The sequence below is a fragment of the Parus major genome, chromosome 6 (genome assembly GCF_001522545.3).
Source record: "Parus major isolate Abel chromosome 6, Parus_major1.1, whole genome shotgun sequence".
Lineage (NCBI taxonomy): Eukaryota > Metazoa > Chordata > Aves > Passeriformes > Paridae > Parus > Parus major.
In genome coordinates, this window is record NC_031775.1 from 28579150 (window position 1) to 28601714 (window position 22565).

The 22565-nt window shown below is 41.2% G+C and overlaps 1 protein-coding gene across 3 annotated transcripts in view; it reads right to left on the minus strand.

Moving 5' to 3' along the window:
* The window catches only part of CACUL1 (CDK2 associated cullin domain 1), a 41902-nt gene extending 21644 nt beyond the window's left edge, over positions 1 to 20258 (minus strand). The window contains exons 1-4 of one of the 3 annotated variants that reach the window (XM_033515550.1): positions 19893 to 20257; positions 13692 to 13818; positions 10524 to 10626; positions 1644 to 1739 (exon numbers count right to left, since the gene is read on the minus strand). In XM_033515550.1, coding sequence (XP_033371441.1) covers positions 1644 to 1739; positions 10524 to 10626; positions 13692 to 13818; positions 19893 to 20151 — 585 coding nt within the window. In that variant the 5' untranslated portion in view covers positions 20152 to 20257. Of the gene's footprint in view, positions 1 to 1643; positions 1740 to 10523; positions 10627 to 13691; positions 13819 to 19892 lie in introns of all 3 variants that reach the window. The other 2 variants (XM_015633484.3, XM_033515551.1) reach the window with 2 other exon arrangements.
* Between the last annotated feature and the right edge of the window lie 2307 nt (positions 20259 to 22565).

The following is a 22565-nucleotide window of genomic DNA, read 5'->3' on the forward strand; positions in this document are numbered from 1 at the left end:
TGATAAGCTTGCAAACACACAGAGGGTAAGAAATCACCTTTCCTGCTTCGGTATATACCAGGAAAGAAAAGTGCTGCTGCTGCTTTTAAGACACGCAGGACTAAGACAAAGACAAAATATTATGCCATATTCCAGTTCTACATAAAAGTTTTAGTTTTTCCTCAGCTTCATTGATTTTTAAAAATATTTAAATGCTTATTAAAAGTTTTCCTACGCAGCAATATAATTATCCTTTCAGAACAAAGTCCTCAAGAGCAACTCAACAGCCTTGGAAACCCCTGATTAAAGCAATCACTGAAACGGAAAGCCTCATCACCCCTGACATAAAGGCAGAGTTTAACAACTTTGACCACTTCAAAATGCTTTGAAAAGTACCTATTAAAGTAACTGCAAAGCTGTAATTTAGACTGTAATTAGGCTTTCACCTCTTGCAGTTGTTTTTCTATTGTACTTTTGGACCAAACAGAGGAAACTGTTGCTGCCGTATGAGAAAATTTGATTAGAAACTATAATGTAAAATTGTAAGAGTATCTGTACACAGAAATACTTCCAAATGCATACAGAAAAAACTAAGAAACACATTTTTTCACCCTGACTTCTCTATACATAATTCCCACATCATGCACAACACAGAAATTATTTCAGTGAAAAAGTATGACAGCTAATTTGCCATTAGCCTTATAAACCAGCTGTACAGCTGAGCCAAGTCAGCATCGCTTTTGGCAGCAAGAGGAACTAACAGGTAATAGAACCAGGTAAAAAGGCAGATTAGAAGATACCACATTCAAGAAAGGCAAATTCCTCTTTAATCAACAAATCTGTATGGTAACATAATGCCAAAATATGGTAGTAAGTTACCTAAATTCACTGAGTCACAGAAGAGCCTCCTAAAGGCTACTGCTTCCCAAACTCTGAAACTATCAATGTGAAAATCTCTTCAGAGTTTGAGGCTTATTTAATGCTTTTGTTATTCATTTTTTTTCATTCCTAAGTGATGCCAAAACAAGTACAGGTTCTCTGAGATGGACAAATTTCAAGCTTAAGTTATTCATTATCAGCAAAAAAAAAAAAGCAGTGCAAGTTTTGGTACTTCAACAAAAAATATGCAAATTATTGGTTTCTGAAGCACTCCGAGTACACCTGACAGTGCTATGAACATTATTTTTCTTTCATCCATCCAACACTCTGACTTGCTTTATTAAATGATAAAGACATTTCCAAGACAAATTTCTTCCTGTCTTTTCTGAATCTGTACTATTTGAAAGCAAAAAATAATCATGTCCACAACCTGCCCAAACTAAGAAGCCAAAACTTAACAAGTCAATAAATTATCTCTGTTCAAAAAGACATAAATAATGAACTATTTGAGATGGCCATTTTCCTTTTAAAATCAAAACCATTCTCCCCACTCCCAGGAAAGAAGTATTAGGGCAGCAACTGCAAAACTCTGCATTTAAGAAGCATGGCTGCCCCTTCCTCTCCCCATACAATTTGATTAGTATTGTTAGGCAGGCACCAAAACTAGGCATGAATCGTAAGTTTTACATGTCAGAAATCATTATAGCTGCATTTTATTCTTTTCACTTTCAGTCAGCATCTTGTGTATGGACATATTTATTTGAAAATAATTTTCTAAAACTTACCATATATATGAAAAGAGGCACAATGCTCTGCAATGCTCCCATATACTGTCCAAGAGCTACGTTAAATCTTTCAATATAGAGATCTGGAGGGCTGGCCTGCAAGAAACCGTAAAAGTCAGGTTGTAATTTGAACAAGAGAAAGATCTGGAACAGCATGGGCTATGCTTTCATAGCAAACTCAAACAACTACAAAGGATTTGATGCACTAGGTCCACACAAAGCAAGCCACACATCATTCCAGAGTTTCTGCTCTATCTCCCTTCAGTAACAAGGTTTTGCCTAGAACTACACATCAGTGCCCAGCACAAGGTCCATTCAGTCAGAAATACAGTGAGCCTATAACAAGCTGACATTTAGCATATGCAAATAAAAACACCTTTTAAAGACCAGAGGTTTGTTTTGAAAGCACCAGCTGTCATGCCTAGAATCCATAACCAAATCTGCACAAGTGCTGCAGTGTGTGCTCCCACCCCCCTGAGCTTTCACTCCACCAGGGCAGGGTGGCATAAAGCTGCTGCTTTGCAGCTGAGCTGGTGAGTGGCACACGTTCCAGCTCCAGGAAACACTATCCTCCACAGAAAACCTTTCTAAGTTACTGCTGGGTCACCTCAGGCAAGGCAAGTGGTCAGGGGGTTCAGCTTCACAAAGAAGCAACATCTTCAGAGAGAGTTCTGCATTCAGGTCTTATGCTCCAGGTCTGGCCTGTGGAAATCTCCAGCTGTGCTCCAGCTCATGGCACCCCCCTGCAGCCCCAGCCTAAACTTGGCTACACAAAACCCAAATGTGCTATTTTCTGGCTACAATACCCTATTTCCCAAAGAAGGGGATAAGGAAGCTTAAAAGATCTGTTCAGCAGCAGGTGAAGTTAAATGGAGAAGAGAACCAGAGGAATGGGAAGCACTGAGCACTGTTTCTGTTACAATATCCATTTGGAGGGCTGCAGGGGAGCTGCACAGAAGCATTCACTTAGACACCCACAGCTTAAAGAGGAGCTACAGCAATGTCTTCCCCCACTATCCACTTCTCTACCCAAATCCTCCCCCTTTCACTGCCCTACCTCCGGCCCAACCCCTGCTTTGGTCTCTCCAGAGGGGTGGGTGGCTGCCTGAGTTGCTACTGCTCACATATATAGATACACCTATATAAACCCAAGGGCAAAGTGTTGCTTGCTAATGAGAAGCAAAACTTCTCTTCCCCTGCACTGTTTTCCCCTCTGACAGCACCAAGCCAAAAGATGGAGAATACAGCAATAACTGGGACCTTGCAAGAAAACAAGTTCAAAGATTTTCCTAAAGCCAAAGCATCTGTGGCATGAGAAACACTCAATGCTTAGCTGCACCTCAACCACCTTATGAACACTTAGTTATCTTCACAAACATTTTTCAGCCTTTGATGGGCATTCACCAGCAGCCCTAAGAGAAAAGTTAAATTTTATGTTGCTATTTTGCTCTATTAAGTATTCTAAATTTATGACCTTTTTTTTCTCCTTTAAAATAGATTTTTTTGCTTCCCTTCTTAATACTCTTCATGAACACGTGGGTAATTTTCACAGCAAACACCAATACAGAGCAGACAGTTCAGAAAGGAAAGCAATACTGGCAAAGGAAGAAAGAGTGTTATTCCATATGCAGTTGCCAAAGGCTATATATGGTTATTCCTCATTTTGATCATAAGGTTTTCATCTTATTGCAAATGCAGCTCTCAGGGGTGGCCAAACAAATTTCAGTTCAAAATGCCAACAACGTATAAAAGTGGCAATGAGCTCCAAGGACTCCCTTTCATATATAGCTACATATACAATTTGTTGCAAATAACATGCAATGAAATCTGCATTCTAAGCAGTATGTATTCCTGCTTCACTCCTTTTCAACCTCAACTTTAAATATGGTTATACCCTCTGATTTGAATACAGCTTCTAAGATTAAAGAAAAAGGAAAATTCTACATGAAAGAACATGTCAGACAAAAGGAGAGCATAGCCTAACACAGGGCACCACTCTTCTCCCATTGATAAATTGCAATTTTTATTAAAAGTCCAAAACAACAACAATAAAGCCAACAAGAAAAAACACAGACAGAAGCTGTCTGGGCAGTGGAGATTTAATCCCAGGCAATGCATGTAGCCAGTCTGCCACACTTTTGACAGGGGATATAAGCACTGATGTCTTTTTTCCCTGCTGCAGATGAGAACTCTGCTAGCTCAGCTCCCAAAGCCTGTCACAGTAAGGGAGGCTGTTTCTGAGGGCACAACATCTGCACACCCAGCTGGCTCCTGAGAGTGACCTCAAGAGCCCTTTAATGGAAGGATACCAGGGAGCTGTCAACCACCGCCTGGCCTTGCTATCAAGTGGAAAACAACTGATCTGGATAAAGACAAAGAATTCTAAGAGAGGTCCTGATGGCTTCAGAGGAAGTGCCTCACTAGTGTCAGGCAAAAATCAAGCCTTGGTTTTAACTTCTGCAATGAAGAAATTATGGTGTTGTCTGCTTTATCAACATGAAATGTCACTTTTCAATTTTATTCTCCTGATAGCATTTCATGTCAAGCCTCAGCAGCCAAGACATTAATAGTGATAGACAACTAAAAAAAAAAGAGCAAGTTTGACAATCAAACTCTGCTCAACTAAAGCTTGACTTGTAAACTACCAAGTAGTAAGTTACCAAGCCAAAGAGAAATCAACAATAGTATTTTCACAGCTCATCTATGAATTACTGTAATCTGTGTGGGGAAAACAGAACCATCTGTTTTCTGTTCATCACAGTGTTACTGTGTGGCTGCTCCAAACTGGCAGACTGAAATCAATCATTTGCTTCAGCACAGGACTCTTCTCCACATCCCTATATTCACATTTACAGGACAGTAACTAGAGCTGGAATAGTTTTATATAACACCTTGAATTTTGTAAGCTAAAAAGCAGCACATTGCAACAAACTCATGAGTGAACAGAAGCTGCTAAAATTTTTATATTAAGTGGCCATCAATAGAGTCCAACTTGCATTTAAAATCTATACTTATTCAGAAGCAGCTATTAAAAGAAAAAACCCAAAAAACTGTTTTGGATGACACTTTTTACTCCTGGTCCTAGTCTAGAAAAAGAACATATATATTCTGCTGTTTAATTTACAAGGGGAGGGGCAGAATTAAGCATGACATTTACTTCTTACAATTCCCCAGCAACTATTAAAAGTTTTTAAATCCACTCCTATCTTACCTGAGGGGTGTATTACAGAAACTACTCAGAAATACAAAATACACACTCCTAGCCTAAGGTTTTCCAGGAAAGAAGAGGATCCCTCATTCCTTCACTTCTCATCCTGAATTCTATCATATTGGCAATTCAGGGGGTTAGGGATAGTTTTTATGTAAGTTTATTGGTTTTTTGGATTGTTTGAATTTTTTTAAAGCACCCAACACAGGCAGACAGTTTAAATCCTCTCCTACATTCACTCTTATCTACCACTTGTAGGGTTAAGAACAGTTTTCCAGCAACAATTGTATTGTGTGTCTGTCCACAGGAGCATTGAATGTCTGACTGGATTTCCCAAACTCTGATGCAGTTGCATTTGCTTAACATCTTCAGCTTGGCTGTGAGTCAACTGCTTCTTAGAATAAAATCCCATGGGTGCTGTTTAAAAGCTGATGTTAAAAAGACACAATTTTGTCTCCTTACACAGTGGTCATCTCAGCATCAACAGAAATGAGAAGTAACAAGAAAACACATTTGAAAAAGGATGACACGCAAGACACAGTCAAAACAAGCAGCTGGAGATCCTGCATACTAACTTACCCTTCCCTTATTTGAAATCTAATATCTAAGCATTTCAACACACTTGTGGACAAGAAACTATTTATCTGAGAAAGATCTAGGTTTTTTTCTGCTTGAAAACCAGTCTCAATATCATTTTTAAACTGAACATATGATATCAGAAGGCAGATGCTGGCCCAAAACGACTCAGAAAGGGCTCATAAGAAAGAAACAGAGACAACAGTTTTGTGCTTGAGGAACACAAAGTTAATCTGTTTATGAAGAGTCATTTGGCACAACCAGCAGTATGTGTAGTGGAGCTTATATTCCTATGGTGAATGGGCAGCTCCATTATCCTGGGAATATGCTCCCTGCCAAAATGCCAGCACATATGCTGCAGCATCCCTCCCACACCTGCCAAGTGAAAAGGGAGAATGGCTATGACTACACAAATTAACCTGTTATTCATGTAAGAGGTCTGAATCTTCTAAACCACTCTTTGTTCTTTCTCAAGAAAACATAATTTATTTACCTTGCCTTGCAATGTATGTGATGCCCAGGTCTACCTCACTAGACACTGGTATTATTAAAACATTTTACAAAAACAGACATCAAGCCAAAGCATAACTGATTCAAAGGCTGTGTCTTCCTTGTCAAGCCTGCACTCCAACCTGTTCAAAGCCTCATGACATTTTCTCATGTAACTGTCTTACAGCAGGTTAGCAAGTGTAGGCTATGTTTCATTCCCATTCTACAGGCTTGTAAAAACAGTAAGACATTGTATCTAAAGACCATCAAAACCGTGTAGCAGTGAGAAATCTTCAGAAGCTTTTCTATCTATTAAATACATAATAATTTGTGCTGTATTTACTTGTATCTTTCTATAACTGCAACAAAGTCTGCAGAGCTCCAGGACTTCAAGCCTTTCCAACAAGCTGCAGGCAAGAATGCTCCTATCAGCTTAACTTGCAGATGGCTGTGTCATTTTTAATGGCAATTCAGGCAATATGGTCACCCTACTACTTCAAGTCCAAAGCCATCTTTTTAATGTCCACACACAAAGATACAAACATTTATAACATTTCTGGTTTCTACCATCTGAGTTCAAATCATCCATAGGATCTGATTGAGTTCAGTGGAATTCACAGCAATAAATCCACTTTAATATTAAAGCTGCTTTGCTGATACCTTTGCCAGGGGTTCTTTGAGCACCTTAAAGCCCTCATTCAGGACACCTGGCTCCCATACACATTCTCCCAAGGACACAGCAAGTGGGACAATACTTTCATACACTGCACTGACTGGTTTGAGAGCTGACAAGACAAAAGGCTGAGAAGTTGTAACGATTAATATCAGGCAGGAAACCTTTCTGGCATTGCACAACAAAGACTACATAAACCTGCAGGTCCTGGAGGCCAAACAGCAGACATGCAAATTATCCACCAACACCAGTGACTCCTCAGTGCAGTCATGTTCATTATAAAAAATATAATTCATCATCATAAAAAACCCCACCACAAACAGAAAACAACAGATCCATTTTTCTCTCTCCTCTAGATAAAAAAAAGGTGCAACATGACAAATAAATGGTTTTCAGCTCTCGATCAGTTCACAAAGGAAGCACTGAGTTTATTCTAACTGAAAGGAAAATATTGCACTGCACCTGCACAAAAAAGCTACATTTGTAACAAGCCAGCTCAAAGCCACAACACATTCTGACCTTTGATGCTTTGAGTATTTTCCAGCATTTTTTGCTATAGAGATATGCAATGAGTAAAGTGCTTGATTTTTAATTACTTTATCAGAGTGAATAATAATAAATTAAGCCAGAAACACTAGTGCCCAATGCAAATATAGGTTCACTCATTTTAAAGAGATGTATTTAATTTGAAAGCATATGTTTGTGTATCCACCCTACCTCACACATCTGAATGACTCAGCAATTACCCACAAAAACAGCTGACATTATTTTAAACCACAACATAATGAACCATGTCCATTACCAGCGAAATGTTTCCAAACAAAACATCTTAGAAAAATCATCTGCATGCTACAGGCTTCACAGACCTCAAGACAACAGGAAAAAAGTTAATGTGTGTTTTCTGCAGCAGCACTTTATTTTTTTTAAGCTGACAAAATCCAAAATTCCAATCAACTCAGGAATTAGGGACACTGAATTCTCAATTACCAAAAGTCTGCATGGCAAAACTGTCTTAAACAATGCAGAGAAGCTGGTCAGACATGAGCTGCAGGAAAGGAAAGCAATCCTTGCAGTGAGTCTCTCCAAAGCAGTCTGAAGAGAGGATCATTAAATGACAGCTACAGTAATGAGGGAGCTGGAAATGGCTTGGCATACAGGAGGCCCCATATCAGCCAGATGACAAGCATTTCATCTCATCTAAACACACCATTACCCAGCAAGCAGGGCTCACTGCTTTGCACCCAATGTCCAACATGCAGAAATACACCAGCCCAGACACATTTTCCTGTGGCCTCTGTCACCACTGAAAGTAGCTCTCTTAGCTAAAAAGCTGAAACAAACCTTTGGGAATGCACAGGGCAACAAACACCAACACCACACAAGCTGTCCTGCAGTCTGGAAAAGCAGAAGTTACATAGAATGACCAGGGTTTATTCTGAGTGTCCCAGCACAGTGTCCAGCTCAGGACACAGGAGTGTCCATCACTCTGCTGACTCCAGCTGTGGCCAGCTGCTCAGGCAAGCACAGGGCTACACACACAGGGATGGGGGAAATAAATATATATAGGGAGTTTCTACAGTGAATGCCCCAAAGAGAGAAACCAAACTCCATTAAGACTAAATCCAGGCAAGAGCAAGTCTGACTAGTCCCCTGAGGTGCTCCCACTTTTACTTTTTGGTATCTGGGTTTTACTGGTTTGGCTGTTGATGAGTGGTTCCTGTAGGAGACAGCTTGCTCTGGCATGTTAGTTACATGCAGACATTCTGCAGCCCACTTGCCATTTAACTGTTACACTGCTATGCAAAGAAGGTGCTGGCCTGTCCAGAGAAAGACATTGCATTTGTCTGCCATTTCAGTCTCCACAACCATCTGTTTCCTTACATATACCAACATTCCTGCTTCTACTAGGCTACTTTTATTACTAAAAACCAACAACTTGCATCAAGTCATAGCTTGCCAAATAAACAGAACTCTTAAATGTTGTTGGCAGGTGAATGAGATTATGTCAGAAAGCAAAACACCACAAACTGTGCATTAAAAGAATTCACCTATATAGGTTTTTTCATTGTTTGCCTGTGGGAACCAGAAACTTCCAAGCAACCAACATTTACAAAGTAATTTGCTATTGTTGCTAGGGTAAAGATCTAAAACTGCATTTTCAACATAAATCCCGAATAACTGAATGTCATCAAAATGCATAAAGATCAAAGAAGTATCAAGATAATTAAAGATATTGTAGTAATTTCTTAAGAATAAATTTCACAATCCACAGCTAAAACAGTTTCTTTATAGAACAATTTTTTGAGGCACGTGAGAGTTTTACTTCCAGCAGCTCAAAAAGATGCATTTGTCATCCAAAAGCCAAGTCATGTTCACACGTCAGACAAAACTCACATAATGCACTCAAAGATGCTATCGTGTTATATTACAGGTGTGTCTAACCTACATAAGGAAGCTTTTGCAAGGCAAAGATTGCATTAAATAATTGTCTCAATTATTCTTTCAACAGGCTGATGTTCAGAAGGCAGCCCTGTTTTTAGGCAAAAGTATTTAGGCTCATATGTGCTAAAGCAAACTTTAAAATCAGCTGCCTCAGTTTTGGGACTTAAGAGAAAAGACTCAAAAATTAGCATGGAGTAAAGAACTTAGGTTATTCCCAAATTCAAATCAAACTAAAGCAGTGTATTACCATGGGATATATCAGAAGAACTGGCCAAACCTGTATAGCTAAAATTATTCATAGTTCTCACACAGAAGAAAAAAGTTCAGGCTGCACCAGCTCAGCAGAACCAAGGGAAGGCTTTATTTTAAATACTAGTTCACCAACTCCAAGCAATTTTTACAGAACACTGAGGCTGTCACTCCATGAGGAATAAAGAGAACATAAAAGAGAAAAGAAGAAAGAACCTAGCAAATACCATGCCTATTAAATGCTGGGTGGTTATTTTTCTTTATAAGGAAAGCCACAAGAGGAAAACAGTGCAACAAAAAAGGACATCAGAGAGATCACGGTGCTATATATTTTGGGAATGCACATTTAGCCAGAAACACCTGATGCAGTTAAAGCATTAAGACTGTTTTGGGCTGACAGAAATTAGTTATCAATGTGTTAGAAGCACTGAAGAAGCTGCTGCATTTTAGGGTTTCTTTGTGTCTGTCTCCTCTACTTCATACACTGCAAATCAGTACAGAACTCAAACATCAGTTACAGAAGTGAAAAAAGCTGCAGGGAAAAATCAAGCAGTGTTGCTGCTACAACCATGACAATTTCAAGAACATATCTGGAGTTTCTAGTCTAAAAGGAATGTTCAACAAGGAACACACATGAAAACAATCATGGATGCACAAGTAAGATGCAGAGAAGGATAGGGATATACAAACTCTACATATTAGGACTGCTGTAAACCACTGACATCTACAGCTAGGCAAGAAAAATGCAGAATAAGGTGTAACAGAACTCCCTATGCAGTAATTCTTCACTTATACTTCACAATATATATTTAATTCACTTAAATTTTTTCTTTAGATTTTCCCTTTTGTGTTGCTTGTTGTGCACAAGAACTATAAACAGTTTATACACTTACACAGGAAAGGCAGACATTTATTTCACGTGCTCAGATCACAATCTGAGGTATTTACATCCCAGATTATACTTAAGATTTCCCATTCTCCATTCTTTCATTCTGTACCATATGTTCAGGTTTAGCCACTGCTCTCCACGTGGTTGAGATCTTCAAGGTCTGGCAGTGCCAAACCTTTGGATCTCGTAGTTGGTTTTCTGTCTGACAGCCCATTAGTGAGTGAAGTAGTTGACAATTTTCTAAGTTAATGTAAATCAGTCTTAATAGTAATCCCCTCCATGGGCCACCTACATACTGCTCTGATATAATCACAGATCCCAGGAAAGAGAGAATTAGATTGTGCAGCTTCTTACCTGCAGCTCCTTTGAGACTCTCTCTAAGTGGTTAGTTATCTTTTTTATTAGGTCACTATACATCTGTTCCGAATGCTGCTGGCATACACACTTATACACACAACTGCAGAAACAAATATAGGAACAAACAATGAACTTACAACAGTTTGCAATGAACAGTAACAGACTTCAAAACATTTTGTTCAAGTTTCAATTCAGAGGATAATAGAGTTGAGTGAATGATTGTTGAACTTTTAAATACAGTCCTAAGCTTGGAATGAGCTCCAGCAGGTTCCCCTGGAGGCTCCAGGGTGTCAATCCCATTCCCCCTCCCCAACTTCATTTTAACTTACAATGAGTTCTCTTAACAGTGCACTTCAAAACAGCCAGGACAGTTCTGTTAACAGTACATTCCTACTTCTGGCTTTTGTCTCTCCTACGTGAATGAAGTCTCCATTAAAATAAGCAGGTTTAACAATTCTATGAATATTCTAAGGCAAAACCCTTACTACAAGAAGGGGAATGCTGACAAGTATCATTGAAGTTGCATCAAAACCATGGCAGCATTAAAAAGAAATGGCAAAAGTTCTAAAATTACAGACCCAAGCATGCTTCTCCATTCTTTGTTACTTTAATTCTAAGAAAATTCTGCACTTTCATAGTAAGGAAAGATGCAGAAAAAGAGCAATAAAACTAATTATGCATTCTGTAGCTTTGCTGTGTTAACTCTGGTCTTCAGTAAAATCTTTGATTCTCAAGAACACTTTATCGCTCTCATACTGCAATATAACATCCAAAAACAAGGCTACTCATTGAAGACATATTTACAGCAGTTGTAAAACAAATACATGGATTACTTTCAGCAAGATGTTATTCAAGTAACCATCACTGTCAGGACTAACACCAACATTCATCTGTACCAAGCAACTTTTAGTCCTCAGTCAGCATTTTGAAATTTAGCTGCCAAATCCAAGAGGCCTCAGGGAGGGGTCTACCAGGGAGACTTCACCTGGTATCTTGGGCAAGTCACATCTCTGTTCTGCTCCCCTCTCCACTCCTCTGTACCAAGAACTGTGACAGCAAGCAATTTAAGCCAGAGACTGCTCTTAGGACATGAGCAAACAACCGATTTCCAGGGAGATCCAGATCCCAGCCCTGAATTCTGAAGGCTTTAAATGGCCCCAAAAGCCCAAAGCTATGGGACAGCAACACTGTATCTCTGTAGGGGAACTATCACTTTCCAATTTTCTACTGAGAAGATGGTACAAAAACAGGCAAACTACAAAGATGGCAAAAGTCTGCTTATTTGGTGAACCATGTCATTTCTTAAAACTAAAAGACACCCTACACCCACCTCTAATATTATTGTCTTTTAAAAATAATTGAGTATCTGTAGTTTGATATTATTTAAATACTAGCAATCAAGGTAATTTTTTTTCATATCAAGTCTACCAATAGCAGATCCTATATTAAAATAAGCAACTGCAAAAAATATTTTGGTACAATGCTCTTTGCTAAGAGAAAACATATCAGCTTGGTTTGGACCAAACAGAGAAACACTGCTAAGAAAAGGGAGACTGATTTTTGTGATCTCTTACAAAATCAGCCAGCTGGGTAACCACAGCAAATGGCCACACATTTGTTTGCTCCCACACATTTGTTTGCTCCACAGCTAACCAGTACACAGACACTTCCACACCTGACTGCCTTATTTGTATGCAACTAAACTGAATTTTAAAGTACACTTCTCTTTAGTGTTACACATACTATTGCTGACACTATTTCTGCAACACGCTCTGTAGTCAAACACCAGTTTTCCCATGTACACATTGGGTGTGTTTACATTTTATTTGAACACTTCTATTTAGATGTTCCTTCCCCATTTTGAGATCCTGTTTTCAGTTCCTGATTGTGAGCTAATTCTGTGAATCATCATTGCCCTGATATTACCCAAAAGAAGTCACAAGCTTGTTAGTTCTTTAATATAACCAAACACCTTAGGAACAGGAAATCCCAAAAAGGACATTAAAAGGGTAAGCAGTGGATGAATATCCAAGCTCTCTAAGTTGTCCTGAGGAACAGAAAACTATACCTAGGAGGCAATGGAGACTGCCAGAAGTACAACTTAGCTGCTCATGTTTTCCTCATCTCAAACCTTCCTTCACACCTCTTGCCAATTTATCCAACCCTTTTATAACTGGAAGTGACTATGCACAGGCAGGATTTGGACTGGCAGTTGAAAACAGGCACTAATGACACTTTGATACCTTACAGATAAACTGTCCATGGTAAACATCTGCATACACACCTTGGAAGTTGTCTCCCAGATCTCATCCCTCGGAAGTAAACACCTACAGGCGTTTTTATGGAATCTTGGCCAGTAAATCCAGCAGGAGTCACCCACTTTCCATCCTATTCACCAACACCCTGAATACCTGCCCCATCTACAGACCAAGAATCTCCATTTTAGTTCATCTCTTAAGAAACTGCCAGGTCTCTTGGTTTGGAGCAGTAGTGTGATGGGGAAGCAAACTCTGAGCACTAGTTTAGCCTGAAGGGCAGTTCTGTTTCGTGACTGGATCCCTTTCAAACCAAACTGCAGCTCTAAGGCACAGCCCAAGCTTTCTCCAGACAAGAATGGAGATACAAAGGAGTGTCCTTCGAACTGTCTGGAACTGGCCAAGGGGAGAACACACCAAAACACCTGAGGCAAAACACAAATGACAATTTACATCAAAGGACCTTGGCACCAGGTGCTTCTATTTCCTTCTGCACATTAACCACACCAAATTGGTTCCTATTAGATATCATAAAGAAGCCTTTTGACACATTAAATCAACTGCCTACCATGCCAATCTCTTTGGAGAAAAGGATGTTGAGTCTTTAATACATTTCCTAGTACATTACAATAAGCAACTGTGATGGGGTTTATTTTAATGTTAGTGTTTTCAGCACTTCTGCATTTTAATTCTTTAGCATTTATTCCTGTTAACATGGTATGTCAAGATATGAACCTATTATTCCCTCTAGCCATTTAAACAGTACTGTATTTCACATAACTTTCCCATTTGTCTCCTCAAAGGTACAAAATATGACATACGCATAAACAGCAAGATCAAATAAACATTTCCTTATAAATGAAATGAAAAAAAGAAAGTAAGTTATGTAGCATTTATAGTATTTCCTTACCTGTATATTTGTTCATAGGAGATAGGGATGTAGTCACCAGGACTCTGAGTTAAAAGCTGATCTATGGCACTGTCCAACTTTGGCCAATATGTGCTCTTATAGTCTTCAATTGTTATAACATTCATTACTGCAAGAAAAAGACAAGAATAGATTTAGTAACTTCACCTAAAATACCAGAAACAAGTGAATGCTCTGTGATTTCAGATCACACCAATAACCAGGCCAGCTGGGAACAGCTCACTTCCACTAAAAGAACCTCATCTGAAACTAAAGCCCAGACTGAGCTTGTACCTTTGTATTTACAAAAAGCAAATGAGAAAACCTGCCAAATCAGTGATTCAGTATTTCTCTGGGGCCTAAGTAACATGGAAAAGCAAACTCCTGTGAGTTCTAACATGAAATTAGAATAATAAAAATTTATAAAAATATTAGTTCAGACTAATAAATTATGTAACTGTGGCAGTTCAGAATCAATTATTAACATGGCATCTTCACATTCAGGAGAACAAGCTCTGGCCAAGACCAGTAGGTTTTTGAATATTCTTTCCCAGCACATGGATTAATTCCATAAGTCTCAGGTGGGACCAGCAGCTTCCTTGGTCTAAAAGATGATGCAATTCCCTCTGCCTACAACTGTAGTTAGGCTTCCAGGCAACTTTTTTGAATCTGTATTACAGTTCCCCTCTAGCAGGGACAATTACACTCCTTTTCTAGATAAAGATCACCACAGGGAAGAATAGGAGGTGTTTAAATTAGCGTTCCCCACTGCTCCCTGATCTTCCTCCTGAGCTTCCCAACTGCACCCTCTTGCACCAGTGACTCAGGGTGCCTTCACAGACACGGAAGGATTTGGATCTCTCTCTTTTCAGGGAGGATTTCTGAACCAACCACTCTTGGCTCAGCTCCAACAGGTTCACACCCTCCCTTCAGGGCTGTAGCCACAGCACTACCTCGTTGCCTTGTAACACCATCACAGCTTCACAGCACCCACTCAAAAAAGCCCTCAGCAACCAACAGCACCTCAATCAAATCTATTATTTGAATTCAAGCAATGAAATCAAATCAAATTAATCAAAACAAAAAAGGATCAAAACTATCTAGCCTTGGAAATATAGAAGTTTCTTCATTTGAGCTCCACATGTGGGTCTGGCCTAAATGGAACAGAGAATAAAGATACTTCTCACCCCACACAGACCAGTTTAGACACAACACTGGAAAGAAATATTTTGGCTAGGGATGAATTTTAAATATACATTTATATGAAGATTCATTGATGGTTCTGAGAAGCAATATTTTTGAAAGGTATTTTCATGAGGGGTTGAAATGAGCTGGGTGAGTCACTTTTGGCAGCATTATAAAGAACAATTCTAAGGAAATTGGCAAAACAGTTAGGAGTATCATGAGGAAAAAAAAAAAAAGATTGTAAAGAGAACATGGAATAGAGAGAGGTGTGAGACAAGGAAATGCTGGAACTCCACCTGCACGAGCAAGTATTACAGATTTCTTTGTGTGTGTAATGTTAGGGTATTTCAGCCAGAAGCTTTGCTTAGAGGAGGATGCTAGTGCATCCTTCATCCAGCTGCAGCCATTGGTGCCTTCTTGCCTCACAGCTTTTACAGAATCAGATCTAGTTAACCTGAAAATGTCTGAGCAATGACCAGGTCCCCCCAAGTGCTGCAGAACACTGCCCCAAGAGCCCAGCAGGCAATCTGAAAGGACATCACTGTTTGCTAACAAGAGAGTGAAGGTCACAGGGCTGGCTACACAACCACCAGGATTTCAGGTAAGAAGTCAGCTTCCCCATGTAAAAGCACCCATTCAACAGCACAGCACCTCCCTTGCAGTAAGCTCAGCCCTTACTCCTTGCCTTGCAATGCCTTGTTTGAGTTCTAATCCCTCACAGAGACCACAGTCCAGGCACATCTTCTCAGGAGCAGCTCCACATAGCACCTTTACAATTCCTGCTTACACTCCGCAGCAAAACCTGAGCTTTTGTTTTGTAGTTTGTTACCCAAAAAAAGATGGGCCTGCACAGAACCACTCTGTGTTCCACAGAAAATATTAAGCTGAAGTCAGCATAAACATTAGACCAAGTCTTGCTTTAAGATTTCAATGTATAATCACACCCACATCTGGTGTAACACATTAAATGAGCCAAATTAATTTGAAAGAAAATAGTCAAGTAAGAATTGCGAACACTGCAAAATCATTTTAACATGCTGTTGAGACGTTAATTTTTAATTTTTTTTACAATATGGGGAAAAAAAAAGCAGCAGCAAACAGGAAAGTCAGCCCATTAGACATGCTGCACAGGTAAAGGACAAAACACTTTTACAAAAAGCCCTGTGAGACTCACATAGAAAAGTCAGCATAGAAAATTTACTGATAAATTCACAGTAACATTCTAGAAAAGCTTAATTCTCATTCAAGTCTCTCACAAGTACTGTGTAATTTGATTTCCACACTTCAGTTCTGAAACTAAGCCAACCACAATATTTACATAGCTAAAAGTCCAAGACTACAAACTGAACAATCACTGTTTTTATTCTTCTAATACAGAAAACAAAGTACTTTAAAATTTTATTAACTATCACAAGTTAGTAACATCCTTTTTTCTCCTGGCAGTGCTTACATACACAGAAGTGAAGGGTGGCCTAAAGACCCTCCATCTACAAATTTCAAGAACAAGGTTGAGACCAGCAAGGAAGGAATCACACAGATCCTTAGCAAGGAAAGACAGACTGCCCTTTAATTTTTTATTTCTCCCTCTTTTTAGGATGTCATACTTAAATGCTTATCCCTTCATTAGGTGTTCAAGATTTAAAAGGATTTTCCCAAAAGCTTCCACTCCCAAACTGCAATTCAGTTGGTTTCTGGGAAGTGACACTGATATTTTGTAAGAAAACATGCTAGAATGCAGGATTTTATCCAACTCCAGCAAGGTTGGGGAGGTGGGGCTGGGAGAGAAATCAGTCTGACAGAATTGAAAGAAGTCAGTATTTTCCACAGAATTCAGCATTTTCCAGAAAATTATTAAAGACTTCACAAGTAAAGCTTGAGCTACAACTGCTGCTTTTCCATACACAAAAAAAGTTCAAAAGGAAAACTTTGAGTGAAATGCAGCAGTGAAACCATTTCAGGAAAAAAAGAATATGCATGAGCTACCATAACCTAGATGTATCAGTATTAGAGTCATAATGGAAACAGAGTCTGCTTCAAGCTACCAAATTCTTTGACATCAACTTCAATGAAAAGAATAGCAAAACACACTAAAATATTGGGAAAAAAAAAATCCAAACCAAAAAACCCACAACCCACCAAGAGTAGGTATACATCCCTCATGGAACTGGTAATAAAACCTTACACTCACTTTTTCAAATCTGTAGCTAAAAAGCAAGAGAGAGACCAGGGTGGCTGATCCAACCTACTGCCAAGTAGGCAGACATCAGTCTGACAATTATCTTTTATTCTGGCAAAAAAACCGAAAGAAAGCAACTAAATATCTTTCAGAAGCTGTATTTCATCTCACCAAGTGAGATACACAAAACTTTACTGCTCAACTAGCAGTGCACCCTACAATCCTCAATATTGCTAGAGTGTACAAACTCTTCAGGCAGCTGTCCAAGAGTCATCCACAGTCTGTGGTCCTGTGCTTTCCTTTTTCTCAGGCCCCATGTGCCTGTTTTCACAATAGATTTTGCTCTGCCCCCCTGCCTGACACATCCCAGCATACATTAGCAAGTTTATGAGTTTGCCCCGTGGTTGCTTCCAATTCTATTCTATTTTTATAACCTGTTTCTCAGCCTGCATTAAGGCTGGTTAGTAAAAGTAACTTTCTCTTCATCAGAGCATTTGCCCACGCAGCAATGCACACACACTGCACTGAACAATGTTATGCAACAGGGAAGGCAGCAGATTTAATGGATATTGCCAATGCACACAGCCACATGTTGCCTGTCCCAATGGCACTGGCATCAACAACATTTATAACCACCCTTTCCTGAACAGAAAGAAACAAAATGGAAACTCTTCATTGCTCACCACAATCAAGTTATGCTGCAAATACTATTATGGAAGAGTTTTTCTTCAAGTACTAGAAGTTCTTTGTCTTCTTTTCTCTCATGAGCTTTGAAAAACACTTTTCACAACACTACTGCTTTATAAATCCACAGCTATGACTGAAGGTGATCAGCCATAAATATTTAGTCTTAAGTTTACTACAACATAAAAGTTTTTCTTGAGTTTCTTTAAGTAGAAGAAAATCTATTAAAGAAGAACTATTAAATGAACTATGCATTACTCTAATTTTAGCTCTCAGTCTTACCAAAATCTCAAGGAAGGAAAACTGGATTTAGCACCTTTGAAAGACAGGAAGGATACTCTGTCCAGGGCAGCCTCTGCATCATGAAGCAAGGCAACATTCAACTGCAGAACTGCCTAATGCAGCAGAGAACAGACAACTTTTCTACTAAACCTGGGACTGGCAAACGTCTCCACACATTCCCTGCCATTACTGGGACAGAGCAGGCAGGAGGGATCCAGCACACCCTAATTCCCTCTTAAGGAACATTTATATCCAAAGCAACCTTTCTCCCTTTTCCTATGTGTGAAAATTAAACAAAGGTGATTAAGAGCCAGGATAAGAACAAGCAGGACCCCAACTCAGCTCCTTTAGGTTCTCAGTCAAGTCCAACAAGTGGAATTGTTCTGTCTACTTACATGTACCACTATCCCTAACACAAAGATGTGGAAAAGTTCTAATGAATTTCCTTTTTTGAAGGAAAATAATTTTTTTAAAAAACAACAAAAACCAGTAAGATATTATGTTGGGATACCAGCACTGGAGAAGTGAAAACAAGAACCCCAAAACTCCACCCTAAGCAAAATCATGCTCTGCTGCTGCTGCTTCTTCCCCTCAGATACAAATTGTGGATTAACTGGAAAGTCACCTTCCCACTTGCTAGAGATCCAGCTTGAAAACCATTTTCATTCTGAAACAGAAGGAAAAACTAAGATTCTGAAAGTCTGGACTAGGACTTCAAGAGTCTAGTTTAGCAAGGTTGAACGACATCTCATTTCAACTGTCTCGAGGGTTTAGAAGCCACCCCAAGGTACCTGGAGCCCTGACAAGCGAGGCAGGCAAAGTGCCAGGGAGCTCACAGTGCCTGGGAGTCTTAACTTCAAAGCAGCCAGCCGTGGCCATGTGCCACAAAACCCAGGCTTACCCGAGAAACAGAAATCCAGAAGCCTGAACTTTGAGCTTTTGATCACCTCTGGACATGGACAGGTGAGAGAGCACTGGGGAAAGCAAGGAGGACACACAAAGTGCATTTTCCATTAAAATTTTATCATGGCAATCACACAGTTGCACTCCCAGGAATGATTTTAACTACCCAAATCCAAGTTTTCTGACGGTACACAAGAAAAAAAGGTCTATTTTGCCCAGAGGGTGACTTTTAGAAAATAAAGCAGAGCTGGAATGTACGGCAAAAAGTCTTTCCTTCCCTCGATCCTAGCTCAGGAAAAAATAGGGAAAAAATGTCATTTTTGTTAGAAGCTACACACAAAAGCCATTTTGGAACCCCCAATGCCAGGATGGATGGAGCTCTGAATAACCTGATCTGGAGGAAGGTGTCCCTGCTCAAGGAGGGGGCCTGGAACAATATGGTCTTTAAGGTCCCTTCTAACCCAAACCACTCTGTGGTGATTCTATTTTTGGTGCTAACTTGGGTAAATTAATCCTTTGTCACTCCCACCAGACCTTTGCAGACACTTGTCTCTTCCGGGACAGAACGTCCCTTCCAAGGGCTCTGCCCAGAGCTGCCACCAGCAATCCCAAACAGAGGATTTTCTCCAATTCATCTCTACGTTTTTCAGCCTGAGAGACAAAGTCTATAGAAAAGTACGACCTGAGCTAAAAGGCTTCAGAAAAAGCAGCAGCGAGATCCCTGCCCACGCTCACTCTCCCAGGTCTACAGCCACATCCACCCTGACAGCAAAGCAGAAGTTGGGGCGCTGTGCGAGGAAAGGTTATTTTCGCTTTCCAAAGCGCCTTAACCCGTTTGACTTCGCTTCGAGAAGCCTCTCGAGGCGAGAGCCACGTCGGGGTAGGAGACAGCCGAGCCCGGCCCCAGAAGGGAAGGGGGCAGAGGGTTCATTGCAGCAGGCGAGGCCCCCCGCGCCCGGGCCCGGGTCACTCACGGAACTTGGAGGTCGAGGCGCTGATGTTGATGGCGGCGATGGCCCCGGCCGCCCCCGCCCTGCCGGTGGCAGCCCCCGGCTCGCAGCCCCGCAGCCCCGCGCCGTTGTGCTCGGGCCCCGGGAGCGGCGGCCCGGCTGGAGGCAGCAGCCGCTCCCCGAGCAGGTGCCGCCCGTAGCCGCCCGCGCCCCAGTTGTTGTGGTTCTGGTCGTCCATCATGGCCTCGCCGCCGCCCTCCTCCTCCATGCTCTCCTCCTCCATGGCGGGCACCTGGCTGCGGGAGCGGGGCGGGATCAGCGCCCGCCGCCCATCGCCGCCGCCTCAGGCCCGGCGGGGCTCGGCGGGCTCGGCCCGGGCCCCAGCCCAGCTCCGGCCGCGCCGCGCGACACTTCGCGCCGGGCGGAACGCGACAGCCGCGCCGCGCGGCACCGCCGAGGGGCATGCTGGGGAATGTAGTCCTGCGGGGCGGAGCGACTGGCGGGGCGCGGAAAGAGGCGCGGGGCCCGTGCCCGACCGCGCCCGGGGTTGGCAATTCCCGGTTCTCCCATGCCAGGGAGCTTTTCTCTGGAGCGGGGAGACTCCGGAAGGGCCCGAGCGGGGAGCGGGCCCCGTGCCCACAGCGCCCCCTGGCGGGAGCGCGGCGGCCGGGAAGGGAGCGCCCTCAGGGACAGGGAGGCGGCGTGGATCGGGATGTCGCCTGTCACAACCTGTCCCCTCTCTTCCACACCAGCCCGGGACACTGCAAGGCGAAACTTTGGAAACAAAGCATTCTTAGGGTCCCTTCCAGCCCAACCTGCTCCGGGGCTGTGAGGTGCCTGCACAACGCTGCTCCCTTGCATTCTCCTGCTCACAGCGGGAATTACCTGTGCAAACAATGATAAACCTTGCAATTAACAATGTAACAATTAAAAAGTATTTTTTAATATGCTCTTCATCAAGAACTGTAGTTATAGGACGAAGAGTAATGGATACAAATTGAAAGAGGGGAAATTTAGGTCAGGTGTTAGGAAGAAATACTTCACTGTGAGTGTGGTGAGATGCTGGAAGGGGTTGCCCATGGCAGTTGTGGATTCCCCATCCCTGGCAGTGTTGAGGGATGTTTTGGATGAGCCTTGAGCAACCTGGTCTAGTGGAAGATGTCCCTGTCCATGGCAGTGAGGACTAGATGGTCCTTAAGCTCCCTTCCAAGCCCTTCACATTCCGTGATTCTGATAATACTTGCTAGTTGCCTTCAAGTACACTTGCTTTAAGTTTTATTTTCATTTTCACTTGGGTACTGTGATGGAAGAGTGGAAATGAGTAGTGGGTTTTTACTGAAAATAGATTCCCACTGTGTGGGTTTTTGATCTTGCTTGGAAAACAGAACAAATAAAGTGAAAAATGCAGATAAAATCAAAGGTGCCTTGCTTTCTTTCCAAAATGTCTCATAAAAGTGAAAAACATGTAATTTTTTTCTGAGTAGAAACATCAGGTTTTATCTTCAGATGAAACAAAATTGTTCAGTTTTATAAAAGCCACTGATTTCACAGCACTGTGGAACCATCTCAAGTTGCTTTGGGAAAGGTGACTGATGAAAACAGTTTGTCCCTGTTGCATGGGGGAGCTTTGTACATTTTTGGACTAAGAGTGTCTTCCTTAGATGTAAAATCACACCTTGAGCATCAACGCTCCACTCAAACCAACAGACATTTCCATTTTCCATCTTGGTAAACACCAAGAAGTCACAATTTGGTCTCAGAGTCCAAAAGCTGATTTGGCACATCATGCATAGATCACAGATTACAGGTTCAGCAAATTCACAGGCCTGCTTTGGCTGCTGATTTGTTTCTGTCTACACCTTTGCCACATCTGGAAAGAGAACAGACAGGACATTTTTGTTCACTCTGCTGCAATCTGTGTTTAGTGATTTGCATGTGCAGTGTAATGCAAGTATCAGTAGAGTCATTTATAATGGATGTTAGAGCTGGAAAGCTAAAGCAGCAAACCATTTTCAGCTTAGGCAAGTGTTGTGATTCTCTGATAACCACAAAGAAAAGTAAATGGAGTTTGCATATCTTCACTGCTTCAAGGAAGGTATGTTTGTGTTCTCAACCCTCAGAGCTACTCCACCATAGCCTCCCACTCATCTGCTCTTGCTGATCTCAGGAGTGGGTCTCAGATTGTTTGCCAGTATTTAACAACAACGTGACCTAAGGAGGAATCAGAAACTTTCTCTTATCAGCAGAGTTTTATCTTTGTTTTACTAATTTCAAAAGAGCTTATGTTAACATCTAGGAGCAGTGGAAAAGTAAGACAAACCTGGCATTTTTCAGTTATAGAATTTCTGCTTGTCATTTTCAGTTCTAAAATGTCTTCTTTTCTCTTTCATACTCTCTTGCTGCCCACACCTATTTCTGTTGCCATCTCTGTAATTCACTGAACAGCTGGGGCTTTGCTTTGCTTTGGTGGTTGGGGGGGTTTTGCCTCAATCTTTAAAGGTACATTCCCTTGTAATTCCTTTTCACAACCTTCCATTCACTGTAACTACACTCCCTGCACTTCCCTGTGGCAGGAATCCAAGAAAGCTTAGGAAATACTTCACCAAGCATTTCTCCTCCATTGCCTTGTGCAACGAGGCAGCTCATCTTACCAATCAAACAAGGAGCCCTTTCATGCCTCCCATAAGGCAAATTACA